The sequence below is a fragment of the Mustela lutreola genome, chromosome 3 (assembly GCF_030435805.1).
Source record: "Mustela lutreola isolate mMusLut2 chromosome 3, mMusLut2.pri, whole genome shotgun sequence".
NCBI classification, from domain to species: domain Eukaryota; kingdom Metazoa; phylum Chordata; class Mammalia; order Carnivora; family Mustelidae; genus Mustela; species Mustela lutreola.
The window spans coordinates 115077025-115094349 of NC_081292.1; the positions used below are offsets into that span (position 1 = coordinate 115077025).

At 44.7% G+C, this 17325-nt stretch overlaps 1 protein-coding gene across 1 annotated transcript in view; it reads right to left on the bottom strand.

The window, feature by feature from the left end:
- The window catches only part of TMEM163 (transmembrane protein 163), a 224929-nt gene that overhangs the window by 30473 nt on the left and 177131 nt on the right, over positions 1 to 17325 (bottom strand). The window contains exon 5 of the mRNA XM_059166703.1: positions 10712 to 10808. Within this exon, the coding sequence (XP_059022686.1) occupies positions 10712 to 10808 (97 nt within the window). The remainder of the gene's footprint in view (positions 1 to 10711; positions 10809 to 17325) is intronic.

A 17325-nucleotide genomic window follows, 5' to 3' on the forward strand; every position in this document is an offset into this window, starting at 1 on the left:
AGGAACTACTAAAGATGAGAGCCGAACGAAATAGAAAGCAAATCAACATGATCCACAAAATCAAATGCAGCTTTTCTAAGGAGATGAATAAACTTCTGGCACACGAGATTAAGAGACAAAGAGTACAAATAAACACCAGCAATAAAACAGGGCATGTAAGTACAGATGGATCCAAGATTTTTAAAAATCTTCTGTAGGGCACCTGGGTGGCTCATTGGGTTAAGCCGCTGCCTTCGGCTCAGGTCATGATCCCAGGGTCCTGAGATCGAACCCTGCATCGGGCTCTCTGCTCAGCAGAGAGCCTGCTTCCCTCTCTCTCTCGTTCTCTGCCTGCCTCTCTGCCTACTTGTGATCTCTATCTGTCAAATAAATAAATGAAATCTTTTTAAAAATCTTATGTAAATAATATAAGCAACTTCAATGCGGTACATTTGAAAGCCTAGATAAACAGGCAATTTCTAGAAAAATATGTTTTGAAAATTGTTGCCAAACCACAACTATAAAAATGAGACAGCAGGGGGAAAAAAATCAGTCATAGGGTTGGTAATTATAATAGAAGTAAGAAAACACCAGTTTCAGTACAAAGTGCTGAGCACTTTTTTAAAAATGCTTTTTATACGCATGAACTGGGCTCATCCTTACAACTCTGCAGGGTGGGTACTAAGGTTATGTTTCTTTTACATATATTTTTTTAAGATTTTATTGATTTATTTGACAGAGAGAGATCACAAGGAGACAGAGAGGCAGGCAGAGAGAGAGGAGGAAGCAGGCTCCCTGCCAAGCAGAGAGCCGGTGCGGAACTCGATCCCAGAACCCTGAGATCATAACCAGAGCCCAAGGCAGAGGCTTGACCCCACTGAGCCACCCAGGTGCCCTCTGACACATATTTTAGAGAGGAAAACTGAAGCCAAAGAGGCGAGGTAACTTGTCCATGGATCACCGCTAATGCACTGAGGCTGTCTGGCTCTAGAGTTCACGATCTTAAGAGAGAACATACTGCCTCTCCAAAAGGCAACAGGCTCAATTTTGCAGGCAAGTTCTACTAAAAATTAAAGGAACAAGTTCCTACATTACTACAAGTATTCCAGGGCACAGAAAAAGAACAGAAAAGCTAACATAACTTCATAACAATATGTAACTCATTATATGTTGTGTGAAAGGGCAGGTGCTTTAGACTAACGTCACTTATGAGCAGAGATGCAAGAATCCTAAATGAAATAGTAAGTGAAAAGGAGCTATGAATTAAAAGATTAACACTTTCTGGCCAAATAGGGTTTATTCCAAGAATTCAAGGATGTCTCAATATTAGACTATTAATTCAAAATATTAACCTCTCAAAGGAAAATATATACAGAAATAGTACCCCAAATTCAACACTTATTTGTGATTTTTTAAAAATACCTCTCAGCAAACAAAAAATTGAATAGTCACTTCAAAAATCAGCAGCCAACTATTCAATATTGTATTGAAGACCTTGGCTACTAAATAAGAAAAAAGGAAACTATCAGAATTGGAAAGGAGCTTCCATTATATATTATATACCCAAAATAATCAACTAATAAAACAAAAATCAGGAAGATCATTATTCAAATAACATTAGTTTTATGCAGTAATCATACAGAAAATGAAATATTAACCCATAAGAGAGCAAGAAAGCTCACAAAATATAAAGGAATAGTCTTAATAAAAATCTATCAAATTCTGATGGAAAACAAACTGTCACTATAGGACATGAGGACTTTATGGAGAAAGAGGAAATGGAAAGGAGGATCCTTACTGGGTTGCTGATCATATTATTATCAAACTGTTCTTTATACATTCTGGATAGAGTCTTTTGTCTGATAGAGAAGTGTTGTCCATGCTGTCTTGTCATTTTCCTAATGGTATTTTGGAAGAGCAAAGGTTTTGGATTTTGATAAACTCCAATTTTCAATGGTTCATGGTTTTTTAATGGTTCATGGTTTCGGTGGCATACCTAAGAAACTGTGCCTATCCCACGATCGCTAAGATTTCCTCCTTTGTTTTCCTGTAGAAGTTTTAGAGTTTTTGATTTTACACTGGGCTTGTGATCCCTTCTGGGTTAACTTCTATGTGATGGCTGATGTCCATTTCTGTCCAGACGGCTGTCCCGTTGCTCCAGCAGCATTTACTGACAAAACTTTTCTTCCCACTACTGAGCTGCCTCCACACCTTTGTCGAAACCAGCTAACCATATATGATATGTGTGGATCTATTTCTGGACTCTCTATTCTCCTTGAACTCATGGGAGCTGATAATAATGCATTTCATGAGTGTTTCATTTCTTCTCTTCAGAAGCCTGTAGGGCCCTGCCTATAGGACGAATGAAGAAATCAGTCCTCCTGAGGCAATGGAATTATTCTGTCTGAGGTAACAAGACTGGGACACAACTGATGTCTGATACCACGAATTTCTGCCTTTCTTTCTACAGTGCTAAGATGTTGGCAGAAGAGATGTCAAGGACCCCAAATGTGTGTGATATCTTTAAGTATTTGATAATACAAATAAAATAAAATAAAACTTAGAGTTGCACTTGTGAACCTGTCATACTGGAGATGAGTATCTCTACTGCCAATGGTGGATCCAGAAATTATAGATAGATAATTGCACAAGAAAGATCCTATCGCATGACACAACCTGAGCGAGGAACAGTATCCATGAAGGCACTTCCTAAAAACCTGGGCTTCCAGAACTAAAGGTCCTCCAACTTCCTTAGAAACAACATCTTCAGGGGCGCCTGGGTGACTCAGTGGGTTAAGCCTCCGCCTCTGACTCAGGTCATGATCTCAGGGTCCTGAAATTGAGCCCTGCATCGGGCCCTCTGCTCAACAGGGAGCCTGCTTCACCCCCGCCCCCCGCCTCTGCCTGCCTCTCTGCCTACTTGTGATCTCTCTCTCTGTGTCAAATAAATTAATAAAATCTTTTTTAAAAATAAAAATATAAATAGATAAATAAATAAAAAGAAACAACTACTTCAGTCCAACAACATCAGCCAACATTTATTCAATAGTTATACATTAAGCCTATCATTTACATCTTTTTATTTTGTTTTCTTAACAATCTTACAAAGAAAGTGCCATCATTTTTGCCACTTTTAAAACAAAGAAACTGAGGCAGAGAAAGGATCAACCACCTACCCAGAATGCTCCAGTTAGAAACTGGCAGACTTGGGATCTCTGTCTCTGACTCCAACTCCCACGTCCTTAGCCGCAAGACTACCCTCACTCAGGACTGAGGGAACCTTTTGAAACTTGCTCCTGTGGATGAGACAACTGCCTCAGGTGACCTGAGGCTGACAAGCTCACGGGTGGGCAGCAGTTGTGTGAAGCCGGTCACCTGCTCCCAAACCTTTACTGCTGGCCCCACCTCGCTCCCTCGTTTCCTTCTGTTCAACATTTGCCTCAAAAGGGACACCTTGAAGAATGGGCTTGAAAAACTACCAGGGGCAGGCTGGGGGGAGGCAGAGTTAGAATCTGAGGCAACAGGAAGACTGGGAAGAAGGGATGGCTATCTCCAGACAGAGAGCTTTCAGGAGCCCCTGGGACGCTGGAGGTGAGGAGGAAGGGCTGGAAAGAAAATGCCTGGGGACAAAGTGCAGGCAGGGAGTAACTAAAGATGCCCTAAAGAGAGGGAATGAGGGTGAAAATGAGATTTCTAAGGAGGTGGGCAAGGAGGGAGCTCAAAGGGTTAAGGGCGGGAAGGGGAGAAGCCCTGAGAGAGAGGAGACTGAAAACAGAGGTGTGGGAAGAAGACCGGCCGACCTGGCTCTGTCCTCTGCATCGGGAAGAGACTCACTGAGAGTATAACAACGAGCGGCTGAAGAGCGCAGAAAGAACCCCCACTAGCCCAAGATACAGCGCAGGGTTGAATGCTAAACAGTCTGCAGTAATCACAGATTGTTGCACAAGGAGCCTACAGCACTACCCAGTCTGGGCTGGGAACAGATCAAATCCCACAAATCAAAAGCCTACAAATCCAAGAATCTGTCACTTTTGCAAGTAGGAAGATCCTTAGGGATAGTTTTTGGCTGTGACCTTGCTAGTACAACCCTAAAATATCCTTTACAAGAGAGTCGTAGCTGCAGTTTTGTTCCTAAGGGTGAAATCCCCTCTGAGGTTCCTGCTGGAACACCACTGGCATCCCAGGCTGTGCAGAGTCAGCCCAACCTTCAAGTGTGGCACACACCCAGCAACACTTGTTGCATCGATGGAGCAGTGAAAGCGGCCACCACAGCAGGACCAGAGAAAGGAAACAGAGCAGGAAAATGAGCAACTAAGAGGGTTTCCCTTTTATTGCTAGAAGTTCCTTCGTTCTGGCGGGGGCGGGGGAGAGGGCTGGCATCTGAGGAGCTTAACAGAGAGATGGTCAAGGGGAGGCCTGGAAGACAACCTTGTTAGTCAAAGAAGAATCAAAATTATGCCAAGCAACCATTTCTGACCTATGACACAAAGTTGTTTTTCCCTTCTTCCTTTGCCTCTGTAAGGACCTATTTAGCCAGAGCACTTCCATCCGATTAAACAATAATTTTGTTATTTAAAACTTAAACTGTCCCTGCCCCCTTCCCCCCAGGGAACTTACTTAAAAACAAGTCCCGGAAACCAGTCCCAGGTAACAAAGCCCAAATACAAGGGTGGGTCAGGCCGAGACATCCGATTAGTTACCAAGGAGTATAGGCCCTGCCCTTTGGGTACCTTTTGGGCACCAATTCTGACAAGGTGATAGGCTGGTTCAAATATCTACTAGGGAAAATTGTAATTCAATTGGTCACTTATATGTGACGTAACCTGACTGTGCAGCTTTCTCTGTGTGTTACAATTTCATTGGCCGCCTGTGCATGGTCAGGTCCAACCACATGGCCTTTGCCCTTAAAAGCTAATCTGTGAAGCAGAGAGAGGTCGCCCTCTCTGTAAGAGGCACGGCCCCAAATGTTCGATCTGATTCTTTTTTTTTTCTTTTTTTATTTTAAGATTTTATTTTTATTTATTTATTTGACAGACAGAGATTACAAGTAGGCAGACAGGCAGGCAGAGAGAGGGAGAGGAGGAAGCAGGCTCCCTACAGAGCAGAGAGCCCGATGCAGGACTCGATCCCAGGACCCCGAGATCATGACCTGAGCCAAAGGCAGTGGCTTAACCCACTGAGCCCCCCAGGCGCCCCGGTCTGATTCTTGATGCTTGGCGCGGAATAAAGCTTTGCTTGACCTTCGCTTTATATCAGTCTCGCTCCTTTAATCACAGACCCATTATTGGGGGACCTAACAGCCTCCTCCTCTTTTGCATTTTTCTCTCTCAATTCCTTCCTCCCGAACCAGGGATACTGGTGTACACAGGAAACAAAGATGAGAGAGAGAGAGGAAAGGAACAGCTCCTATGAGAAGCCAAGGGCTTTGCAGGGTGAGAAAACTCTAGTCACTATTGCTACTTAACTTTGAATCCCCAGTGCCTAGACAGAGGGTCTAGGGATTAGTAGACATTCAAGTGATAGCACTTATTATTATCAACATATAGCTATGTATTATTTACAGCCAATCTATAGTTATTATTTTAATTACAACTGTAATCACTATTGCTGCTGCATGACCACGGAAGGAGGTTGGACGCAGACACTGGCCGAGAGCGCCAGTTGAAGAAGTCTTGATCTACTACAGGCAGGAGAAGCTAATGAGCTGGTCCGACCAAACAGAACACTGACAGGATGCTCACGGGCCAGAATGGGACTTCTATGGCCTCGGTATCAGAACCAAGGTCATCTCCCTCTCTTGTAAAGCATGACAGTTTATAGAGCATTTCCACATTCACGACATCATTCACCTCTCTGTCTCTGTGGCAGAGTAGGTGGCCTGATCCCCATTTGCACAGAAGGAATTTTACTCAGAGAGGAACCGTGATTTGCTACCAGTCACACACCCGATGAGTGGTGAGGTAGTCTTGGAGGTCAGGTCTTCTGACAGCGTGTTGATGTTCTCCCAAAGGCTGGCCCAAGACTGGCCAGGGATACCTGAAACCAGAGAGGGAGTTCTAGCCAGCCACAGGGGAGAGCAGGAGCCAAGTAAAAGGAATGAGGAGATCAGTCTGAAATTACCTCAGGCCACCACCTGGGGTGACACTAATCAGAGATTCAGAAACATCAAAATTCAGAATGTTAAGGGCAGCCATCACAGTAGCATTGTCTTTTAATGCCTTTGTTTTTTCTTTTTAATGATTTTATTTATTTATTTATCAGAGAGAGAGAGAGATCCCAAGTAGGTGGCGGGGTTGGAGGGGGGCAGGCTGCCGAGCAAAGAGCCTGATGCAGGGCTCAATCCCAGGACCCTGAGGTCATGACCTGAGCCGAAGGCAGAGCCTTCACTGAGCCACCCAGGTGCCCCCTGATTGTTATTTTAAATACATGGCTCACTTGATCCTTATCCTAAACCTCTGATGTAGTATTAGCTCCATTTTACATAGAAGGAAGCGCAGGGTCAGGGAGGCTAAGTGACTGGCCTGTGCTGGTCTCCTGGGCAAGAAGAAGCAAAGACAGGACCCCCGCCTCCATCAGCCTGCAGGTCCACATCCACATACCTTCCGCCATGCCAAGCAGCTTCCTTAAAGCACTTCCTTCCATGTGATTCCGCGCATCCCAGGACTCCCCTCCTTCCATACTTGTCCCGTGGCATCCTCCATCGCTTCTTGGTTAACCTGCCTGCGGGGCTCTCAAGGGACAATATGCACGGAGAACAGTAAGGGATGGAGGTAGCAGGAGTAGCCAGAAAAGCCAGGGATGGGACCCGCTGGGGCCCTGGACATCTTCACTAGGACAGCCCTGGCAACATCCCCTCGGAGCATAAGAACCCAGAAGGGCCAAACCTGAGAAGCTCAAGAACAGGACCATACACGCCCAAGAGTACCGGCAGCCTAGACAGCCCCGGACCAGGAGACACGAGGCTCTGCTGGCAGCCAGCTGACCACCCCGGGAAGATCACTCCAGCTTCAGAGCCCCCACATCCCGCCAAAAGGAGACACATGCCACCTGTCCCTTCTTACCCAAACAGGTGTGGCAGGGGTGAAAAGAAGAAGAGGACCATGTTCTTTTCAAAGCAACCCACAGATATAAGGCAACCACTACACTTGAGGCATTGCCCATGCTCACTGACTTCTAGAACCACTGTTCACACAGAGTTTCTGAGAAGGCTCTTCTAGAACCAGATTCATTAATGATCCAATGCAATCACGTGCAGCCTGCGTGGAGCAGACTTACACCATTTAGTCATAAAGCCCTTGCAGCAGATGGCACAGATTCCGTGCTGGGGCCGGCCCCAGCTGGCCTGGCTTCTCCAGCACGACACCGATGGCCTGGTGACCCCGCCACAGCTCAGAGTCACTGTACTTTGTGGCTGAGAAATTTCAAACTGCAGAACTTTCGTATTCAAAGTGTACACATCCTTGCAATGATTCTCACTCTGAAAAGGGTGCAGCTACCTTAAAAAGAAAGCCACCTGGAAACAGGCCCGGAGTTAAGAAAATGCTGCTTCTGACAAGCCCACAGTAAAAACAACCTGAGGGAAACCATACCTACGAAGGCAGCTCTGTGTCCACAGCGTGGCTATTATACATAACACTGCAGTAAGCAGAGGGGTGCGCATAGCCTTTTGGCTTTGTGTTTTAGCATCCTTCAGGTAAATACCCAGCCATGTGATTACTATTTTTAACTTTTTGAGGAACTTCCACGATGTTTTCCACAGTGGTTACACCAGCTTGCATTCCCGCCAGCAGTACATGAGGGTTCCTCCAAGTGTTCACCGGCTGATAAATGGATAAAGAGGTTGTGGTGTGTATATACAGTGGAATATTACTCATCCATCAAAAAGAATGAAATCTTGCCATTTCCAATGACATGAATACAGCGGGCGTTGGTGGTATAGTGGTGAGCATAGCTGCCTTCCAATGACATGAATAGAGGTAGAGAGTATAATGCTAAGCAAAATATGTCCGCCAAAGACAAATACTGTATGATTTCACTCGTGTGGAATTTAAAAAAACAAAACAAATGGACAAAGGAAAAGAGACAAAGCAAGAAACAGACTCTTAACTATAGACAACAAACTAATGGATACCAGAGGGGAGGTGGCTGTGGGATGGGTAAAATAGGTCATGGGGAATAAGGCACTCACTTGTGATGAGCGCCAGGTGACGTATGGAAGTGCTGAATCACTACATTTTACACATGAAACTAATCTAACACTGTATGTTAATTACCCTGGAATAAATTTAAAAAAAAAAAGGCATTTCCACAACTGAGGGCAAGGGCAAGGCTGTAACTTGGGACGGAAAATCATGCCATCCCGACCCTGAAGACCAGTCTCCCTGGTTTCAACCGCCACAGGCATACTTTATTTGACCTATATGAAATTGCCTACCCACTCCCAACCATGGTTTTCAAAAATGTTTAATGAGTTGCCAATTTATTTCACATTAAACAGAGGCTTCCAGTGGTTCTTGAAAACTTCGTTGAGAGCCCTGAGTCCACAGCCCTGCACAGCAACTCTGCCTGGCACCACTAGAGGGCGGGCCTCTCCTCCAGGCACAGGCTTGCCAACAGACAACTGCTGGCACTTGAGCTTCTCCTGCTTTCTGGACTGGCTTCTATGAACAGCTGATTACATCCGATCTAAATTACAGCCTAATTTAGACGTGGACAAACGCTGGTGCTGAAGGACCACAGGCCAGGGATTGGGGGTCTGGCGATGGCCCATGGGCTCCCCCAAACTTCAAGAGCAGAGAGTGGGAAGCCAAAGACTCAGGATGGAAACACAGTTTGCAACCACTTGGCAGCCCTTACCGAGGCCCCCTGTGCCACTCAACTGATCAGGCCTTCTCTCTGGAGACAGGAGCTCATGTAACTTTGTTATCTTTCCATAATGCTGAAGACAGAAAACCAAACGATAAAACCACCTTAATCTTTTCTTTAGGGTTCTGACGAGATGACCATAAATAAGTCTGATTCTTAAATCCCACACCAGGACTGATAAAAGATGCAGTGGGCATGAGTTCTCTAAGGACAGGGCCAGTCTAGGGGGATATCATGGAGCCCTTCACCCTCTCGAACCCCACGTGGGCATCAGACATTTTCATCCTGGCATGGCATTTCAGTTGGTGAGTTTCTTCCTGTAGGGGCATTTGCACTGTAAGGTATGAGATTATTTCCAGATAAAAATGGTTCGACCATCAGGAGAAAGGCAAGGAGGGCCCCTACAAAGGACCATGATGAGCACAGCTGTCCTTCCTTATCACAGTAGCCCTGCTGCAAATTAATTTTTGATGCCAAATGAATGAACGTGTCAATGAGCCTGGTGCTGAAAATTCCCACCGATAAACATTTCTTAGAATGGAGGCATATTTCCATCCCCTGTAAAACGCAATTACCTGACTGACATCTTAATTAATCATACTTACTGCTAAGATTCAGGTTCTGACAGAATGGAACATAAGCTATCAAGTTTGATGGAGGAAAAGGATGGAAAAGTCTGGGATCCCAGGCCAGAGGGAGATCACAGTGAGGAGGGGAGGGCGAGGCATCGCAATCGTGAGACTAAGAACACAGAGTAGTAAACCGTACAGTTCCCCACCTCAGCTAGCTCTGCTTCCAACTCAGGCTGAAAGCCATGGGTGGGTATTCATCCTCCCTCGCTTTCACCGAGATATTAGAGAATAAGCCTCTGGCCAGCTGTGATGACAAATAATGAAGATCCTGGTGAGTTACTAAAGGACCAGCTCTGATCTCAATTTCAGTTGGGGGGTGGGGTGGCAACTTAAAGCAGCCACTTCCGAAGCTCTCCTAAATGCAGTATCAAGTCCCACTTCATTTTAATCTTCCCCAGGAACATACGCAATACCTCGCCCCAGGAAGGACTAACGTACATTTTTCTAAAAGTGAAATGAATGGTCTAAGAATTTAGGCCTGGCATAAGATGGTGCTTGAAGTCAAACTCAAATCAAATCACATCCTAAAAGAAGAGCCCATATTTTTGCATTTAAATTGCTATGTAACTTGTATATAGAGAATCATCATAACGACAGCATCTCCATTTTTTGGTAAGTCAGCTGCCTTCTATGAAGATAACCTGATAGGAGACATTAAATCCCTCCCCCCCCCCCCGCCAGCATTCCTAAGAGGGAACAAAAGGAATCAGAGTGCAGGTAATAGCTCTCACCCAAAGAACAAAGCAGTCAAAGACACATTTTAATATGAAATTGTGCCCTCCAGTTTCCACATCCAAATGCCAGTTCTGCCCCCAAAATCCAATGTGAATGGATTTATGCAAGGTGCAAAAGAGAAAAATTATTATTATTACAATAATCATTGACTAGACAAAGAACAACAGATGCAAACAGCACAGATTGGATCACTCTGCTATATAAAAACACCCCATTTCTTTTCACATAGAAAACACCTTGCTTTAAAAATAGTCAAAACGCCTAAGGAGAGAGACACAGAACCCAGAACCTAGTACTACCTCAACTACGTGAAGTGTTTTCCTCTTGCCCAGGGCTTCACTCTGCCAAGTCATTCGCACTCTTCAGTGAGTTCTTCTGGCCTCCTAAAATGCTGTTTGTTTTCTCTCCACTTGCCCAACCTGCTCCAGTAAATCCTTTGTAAGAGGTAATATGGGAGGCTAGTACGTCCAGGAAAAACTGTTAAGGAGAAAGGACCTTACCACTTCTGGCAGCAGCCTAGTTGAGAGGTCATGGATGGCTTTGACCACTATACATATGGATGACAGAAGGAATATCACCCCCAAGATGACACAGGCTCTGCAAAGAAACAAAACATTGAGACTCTTAACTGGGAGAAGTCTGCTCCGCTTGTTTACACAATAATGCAACCCAAAGTACTGGGACCCAACCATAATTCACCACATGCCCACCATGACCACCACCCCACCCCACCCCCCAATCTCAGAAGTGATACTGAATCATCTCTAGGATCCCAGGCCAATTTATCAGCAAAACCAACCCCAAGGGAAAAGTGCTCACCATCCTACATGATCTCAGAGCATCCCATGAATGCTGACATGGGAAGAATTTCAAGGACAGTAAATCCATCCCTTTGGCCTGGCAACACAATATGCCAGTTCACCTCCAGCTGGAGGGTTCAGAGTTTAATAGCCAAGAGTGAAGGCTCTGGTCCGAGACATCCCAAGCTCTATCATTTAATATGCTTGATCTTGGTCAAAATACTGAACTTCTTTTAGCTTTCTCTGTCAAACGGAAATAATATTTCCCACCTGAAGATGAAAATGAGCATCCAAATAAATAAATAAGTAAGTAACCCATTGATGTGGGCCTAAACAAAGGAAAAGTCCATTCTGGATGTCTCTTCCCGATATGACGTGATAGATACCACTGTATTTTCCCAAAGACTGGAAGTAAGAATGATTTGGTAACAACAAAACGTAGAGTGTTTATGCCAAGAGGAAGCAATTCTTTAAAAAGAAAGGAGAGGAGGGAAGGAAGAATGAGTTCAACAGAGATACCAGCACAGGAGACAGCAGGAGGAGAACGGGGGGTGTGGGGCAGGGGTTGGTAGGACATCTCGGGGAGCTCAGGATGGAGGAGCTTTCTCTGGCAAACCAGACACAACAATGTGCAGGAGAAGCAAAGATGAAAAATGAAAGTAAATATGAGGAAATGATGATAGTAATACAGGAGTCAAAACACCAAATGAAAACCAAAATAGAGAAAAATGAATGACTACCATTAGCTCTAGGTCATTCCTATCCCAACCTGATGTCCCCATCACTTGGCAGCCTCCTGAGCCCTTTTTTCTCTCACCTATCAAATCATTTTGCATTGTCCATCTTGGATTCCCTTTTCTGGGTAACAGAACAACCCAAAATTGCCCACATAACTTCAACGTAACACCTACTTAATTAGAATCCTAATGAGCCCATGGACACACATGCTCCCCCAAACCTCGAAGTCAGAAATAAATAAGGCTGCTTGGAGCCCAGTCATTAGGCTTCTAATGTATACTCTAATTGTAGGTTTTAGTCTTTCAAAAACAGACAGAAGGAAAGGATCATCACAGATTAGTGCATAACATAAAATATAGAGATTGTAAGAAAAATAATGAATGGGCTGGGAATCTTGAGCAAAAAAGGACCCGGACCCATGCACAATAATGAGTGATCTGCCATGACTACCGTACATCCCCAGAATGAGCCTGGGTTGGCTCAAGGAGGAGATAAGATAATTCAGGCAGTAAGTACTCACGAAGGCGGTGGCAGGAGGGAAGAACGCTGACATGAGGCACTAAGCCCTGGGGCTGGTAATCCCAGTCCTGGCAGAGCTATAGGGCAAAAGGGGCTGCAGCCAGGAGGGGCATCATGAGGGAATGAGGTCCATCTACTGGAGGCCCTTTAGTGATGACATAGTTGAGCAAAGTTGAAGAATCCTGGGGATCAGGGGATCAGTGCTCCCAAGACACTGGCCCCCAAGACCCTGCTGTGCCCAAGGGGAAGCAAGCTATGGGCCACTATGACCAGCACTTGAAATAACCATTCCGACCTGCACACTCTGGGGAGGGGGGGTCCCATTTACAGAAAAAGAGCCTCAAGTCAGGATAGGCCTCCAATGTAAGTTGAGCTTTTCTCCATTGAAAAAATTCCTGAGCATTTGCCACAGACTCTAATACCCTCTTTCAGATAAAGTCAACCACCAACTCAGTGCTTCTCAACCCAGGGGCAAACTGCACTCACCCAGAGAGTTTTCTGAACAGTCGCCCAGGGACCACACCAATTTAACTGTATCAGAATTTCGGGGCTGTGAACCCAAGCATCTGCATTTGTGTCAAAGCTCCTAGGCAATTAGCAGAGGCACTGGGGTTGACAGTCCTGCACCTAGACCCAGCTGGGGCCCTGCCCTCTAGGGAGCTTCACGGTGGCACAGGAAGCCCCAGCTCCCGGGACAGAAGGCAAGGCGGGAGAGGTCACCACAGCTGGTGAGGAAGGAAGAGGTCTAAGGGTCCCTACGAGATGTGCAGTGTATTTTTTTTACCAAGCAGTTTTCTCTCTCTGAGACACAGGTATGGCAGCCACCACTTGGGTGCTAGACTTTCTACAGACAATTTATACAACATCCTCTGGGAGCTTTCATCTCCATACTTCCCTGGGGCCGGGGAAAGAAAAAAAAACCAACAGTGAGGCTGCAGGAACCCATTTTTTCCAGATGACTACAGAAACACCACTATAATGCACCAAGAGTGGATCTGAATTTTGTTTACATTTCTTAAGGAGAAAAACATAAAAGATGCAATGATCTCCTTACATACTATCTTGCTCATATATCTTGAAAGAAAATTACACTACAAATCCCTTAAGGGCAAGAACCCTAGTTTTCCATCTCAATATCTACAGGAGCACAAAGCAGATGCCCCATATGCATCTGGGGCTAATGGATTTGCTAACTGATTTTGCTAACTGATCAGTAATTACTGGATAATTTCTAAGTGTTCCCCCCATGGAGTTTAAGGGGGCACCAGCCACTTACCAATACAAGGGGAAGGACACTCCTAATACTTTAGCCAAAATGCTTATTGAGTAGCCCACCTTATAAAACCACTCCAAAATGTAACGAAAATCAAAAGAAATTGATGCTTTGGTTTATTAAAGTTGAATTTTACACAAATATAATCATATTTTCTTCAGCAACGTACCTGTGAATATGCTCAAAAATGTAAAGCCCTGTTTTCATCTTCTTTTAAATGTGCTGCAAATTCAAACACCATAGTCACCTTCCTTCACCACTGCTGGGAACTTGCATGTCAAAGCTGCTCCCCCAGCCTAAACCGGCTATTATTAGCAGAGGGTGTGATGCTATTTTTTAACATTTTATTAATAATATATTGTGTTTACACAGCAGCTTTGTCCTCAGGCACTCAGAGATCTGCACAGCCCTGCATAAATGCCCTAGAGGCCACTCACCAGATCGCAGTTTCTGTTTTTCTGCTGTTTTTCAAGCTGGGAAGGAAAGAGGTGTGTTCCATAAACACAAATGGTCATAATGGGGACATCAAGGATTAGGAGGCTTGTCCAAGGTCACCCAAAGAGTTTGGGGTCCACTTAGAAACACAACCCAATCTCTTGACTCCCTCCCAGCAGCCAGCCCCAGTCAACCACCTGGCCACTCAAAGACTCTTGGCACCCACATCGTACCCTCACACGGCCACCACCCTGGGACTGTGGTGGCCTCCAGGAGACAGGCAAGATTTAGGTCAGAAGCCAACACTACAAATATTGCTTCTTTTAGGTCAGAAGCCAACACTACAAATACTGCTTCTTTTAGGTCAGAAGCCAACACTACAAATACTGCTTCTTTCTGTCACCATGTGCTGCTTCCTAGTTTAGGAGGGAGCAGAAGGGGAAGCAATGGAGGATCGCTGCCCCACCAGCATGTCACGTGGACCTCACCAGGAGAGGCTGACCTGGCCAGGAAAGGGCAATGTGTCCATCGGCCTGACAGCACCAAGCAGCCAAGTCACTGGAATGAATGCAAATTCCTTCTCTCTCCTGCCCAAACCCCAGCGGAGAAAAACACTGAGTCAGAAAGAGGCAAATGCAATGCCTCCATCAACATAATCCCCCAAATGAACACCAACTGAAGTTGAATTGGAACTCCCACAAGACCACCAGTTGTCCAAGAGTGGTCCACAGAACTGCAGCATCAGCATTACCTGGGAACTTGTTAGAATAGCCGATTTTTGAGTCCACCCCAGATCTGCTGAATTAGAAACTCTGGGGATGGGGCCCAGTAATCTGTATTTTAATAAGCCCTTCCTGTGTTTCTGATGCACAGTCAAGACAGAGCCTAGAATAGTCTTCCCCAAGACACATTTAATATCTGAAAGACAACTAGTAAAATCCTGAGAAATGACTAAAGCCACTGGTCGTCTCTTTTTCTTCTGCTAAAGGCCATAGATTACTAATTGTGCACAACATTGCAATTCTATGAATAACCTTGTAGTAAGCATTAATATTTTTTGCCAATGAAATTATAAGGGCAAAACCTACTAACAGATACTCTCTCACAACCAAAATGATGTCAGGTTGAAAATTTGGTCCCTTGTCAATTGTAGGTTTGGAGGTCTGTGATTCCCATTAATAAAGCCCAAGTCCTATACCAGTTCTAAATTATTTTCTATCACATCCAAATAGCCAAACAAGAGAAGTTTTGTCTAGTCATCCCCTAATTTACAAAAGACCTAAAACACAGCAGCCCTGGTTAATTAATCAGTTCAGTCCACAGCTTAAAGTGCCAATGTTTTATTTATCATCTTTCATCCTGGTGCCCAAAGCACTTGTAATCTGGGCCATTGTTCAAATGTGAAGTAATGAAAAATAAAAGACAGGTGATGAGCATAAACATAGTACTTAGGGATGCACAGTCTCTGGTGTTATTTTATCCTAGCTAGATTCTCTCTCCCTTCATGTGCTCTGCCATTTTAAATAAAGCCCAAAAGTCCATTTGAAGGCAGGAAAAAGGGAAGGAGAAAATGAGGAATGAGCCACGCCTCATTCTCTATACTGCCCACACCAAACAGTAATTCAAGACCACCATCTTCCCCCCTCCCTTCATTCTCCTAAGCTCTAGACCCCACCTCCTTTCACATCCACATCCCCATCTCTCTTCTCTACCTTCATCCTCATCCATCTGCTACACAGTGAACAGGCTGTAGTGTGAATGGTTCCTCAGACCAGAGGTCTCCAGGAAAGCGGTCCATACACTCTCCATGGTAAGATCGTCCCTCTCCTCAATGTATAACCACCAACTCACATGTAACCACCTTCCTCAACAAATGGCCCTTTGTTTATATCTGTATGAATGTACAAGCTAAGACCCACCCAATTAAAATCTTACTTACACGGGACTGTTTTTCCTAGCTTCAATGGCAAAGACAAAAGTCAGCATGAGGAATTTATAAGAGAATTAGATTCTACAACAATGTAGTACAATAGAATTTTCTGTGATGATGGAGTGCTCTATTTCTCACTGTCCAGTATGGTAGCCACTACCCACATGTGGCTACTGATTCTTCAAATGTAGCTAGAGCAACTGAAGAAATGGAATTTTCATTTTAATTACTTTCAACTAATTATAATTTAAATGGGCGCATGTAGATAGTTACATATCAGACGGTGGAGCGCTCAAGGTTGTGCTGAAAATACAGATTCATCAGGGCATATGTACATAGGTATGTTGTCTCTATCTATCTGTACTCTGTACTCTCTATATAGTTTCTCAATAAGGAAAGAAAAATGAAGAAAGAGAGGAAGGTAAGACGGGGAGAGGGAAGGAGGAAGGAAGAGAGAGAAACCCAAAAGCTTCTCATCAGGATCAGGTAAATTTATGTGGGCTGGCAGCCTCTGCTGTTGCACAGCAGCACCATGCCTTTAGTATTCTCCGCTAACAAATGCATCACTTCCTCCCATGCAGTAAACCCCTCCCACTCCCTGGGTTCCCACGCCAAGTCTCACTCTTGTTCTCATCTATTGTCAGCCAATCACAGCCACAGCTACAGCTCCACCAGGGGCAACTGCATTTTTTTTAGAAGGGAATTTGTACTTCAGTCATTCACATTTTAAGGTCTACATGCCAAGCCTTGAAGTTAAGGAAAACATAATCTATTTGCAGTCTCCGGAGAGCACAAATGTAGGATGGAAACTTGAAAATCATCACAGGAAGTTATTACTTATGAATGTGAAAACGGGCAAGAAACAAATTGAACATAGTAACATGGTGAGATACAGCCTGGGGACAGAGTGGGAAGGAAAGAGGACTCTGCAGTGTGACATTTATTTTTTTTTATATATTTTTTTTAAAGATTTTATTTATTTATTTGACAGAGAGAAATTTGACAGAGAGAAATCACAAGTAGACAGAGAGGCAGGCAGAGAGAGAGAGAGGGAAGCAGGCTCCCTGCCGAGCAGAGAGCCCGATGCGGGACTTGATCCCAGGACCCTGAGATCATGACCTGAGCCGAAGGCAGCGGCTTAACCACTGAGCCACCCAGGCGCCCAATTTTTTTTTTTTAATATTTTTTAAAAAATATTCATTTGAGAGAGAGAACACATGAGTGAGGAGAGGGGCAGAGGGAAAGAGAGAAGCAGAGTCCCCGCTCAGCAGGGAGCCTATTGCAGGGGTTGATCCCAGGACCCTGAGATCATGACCTGAGCAGAAGGCAGATGCTTAACTGACTGAGCCACCCAGGCACCCCTGCAATGTGACATTTAAGCTAGGTCTAGAAGAATGGATAGGAATCATTAAGCAGAAA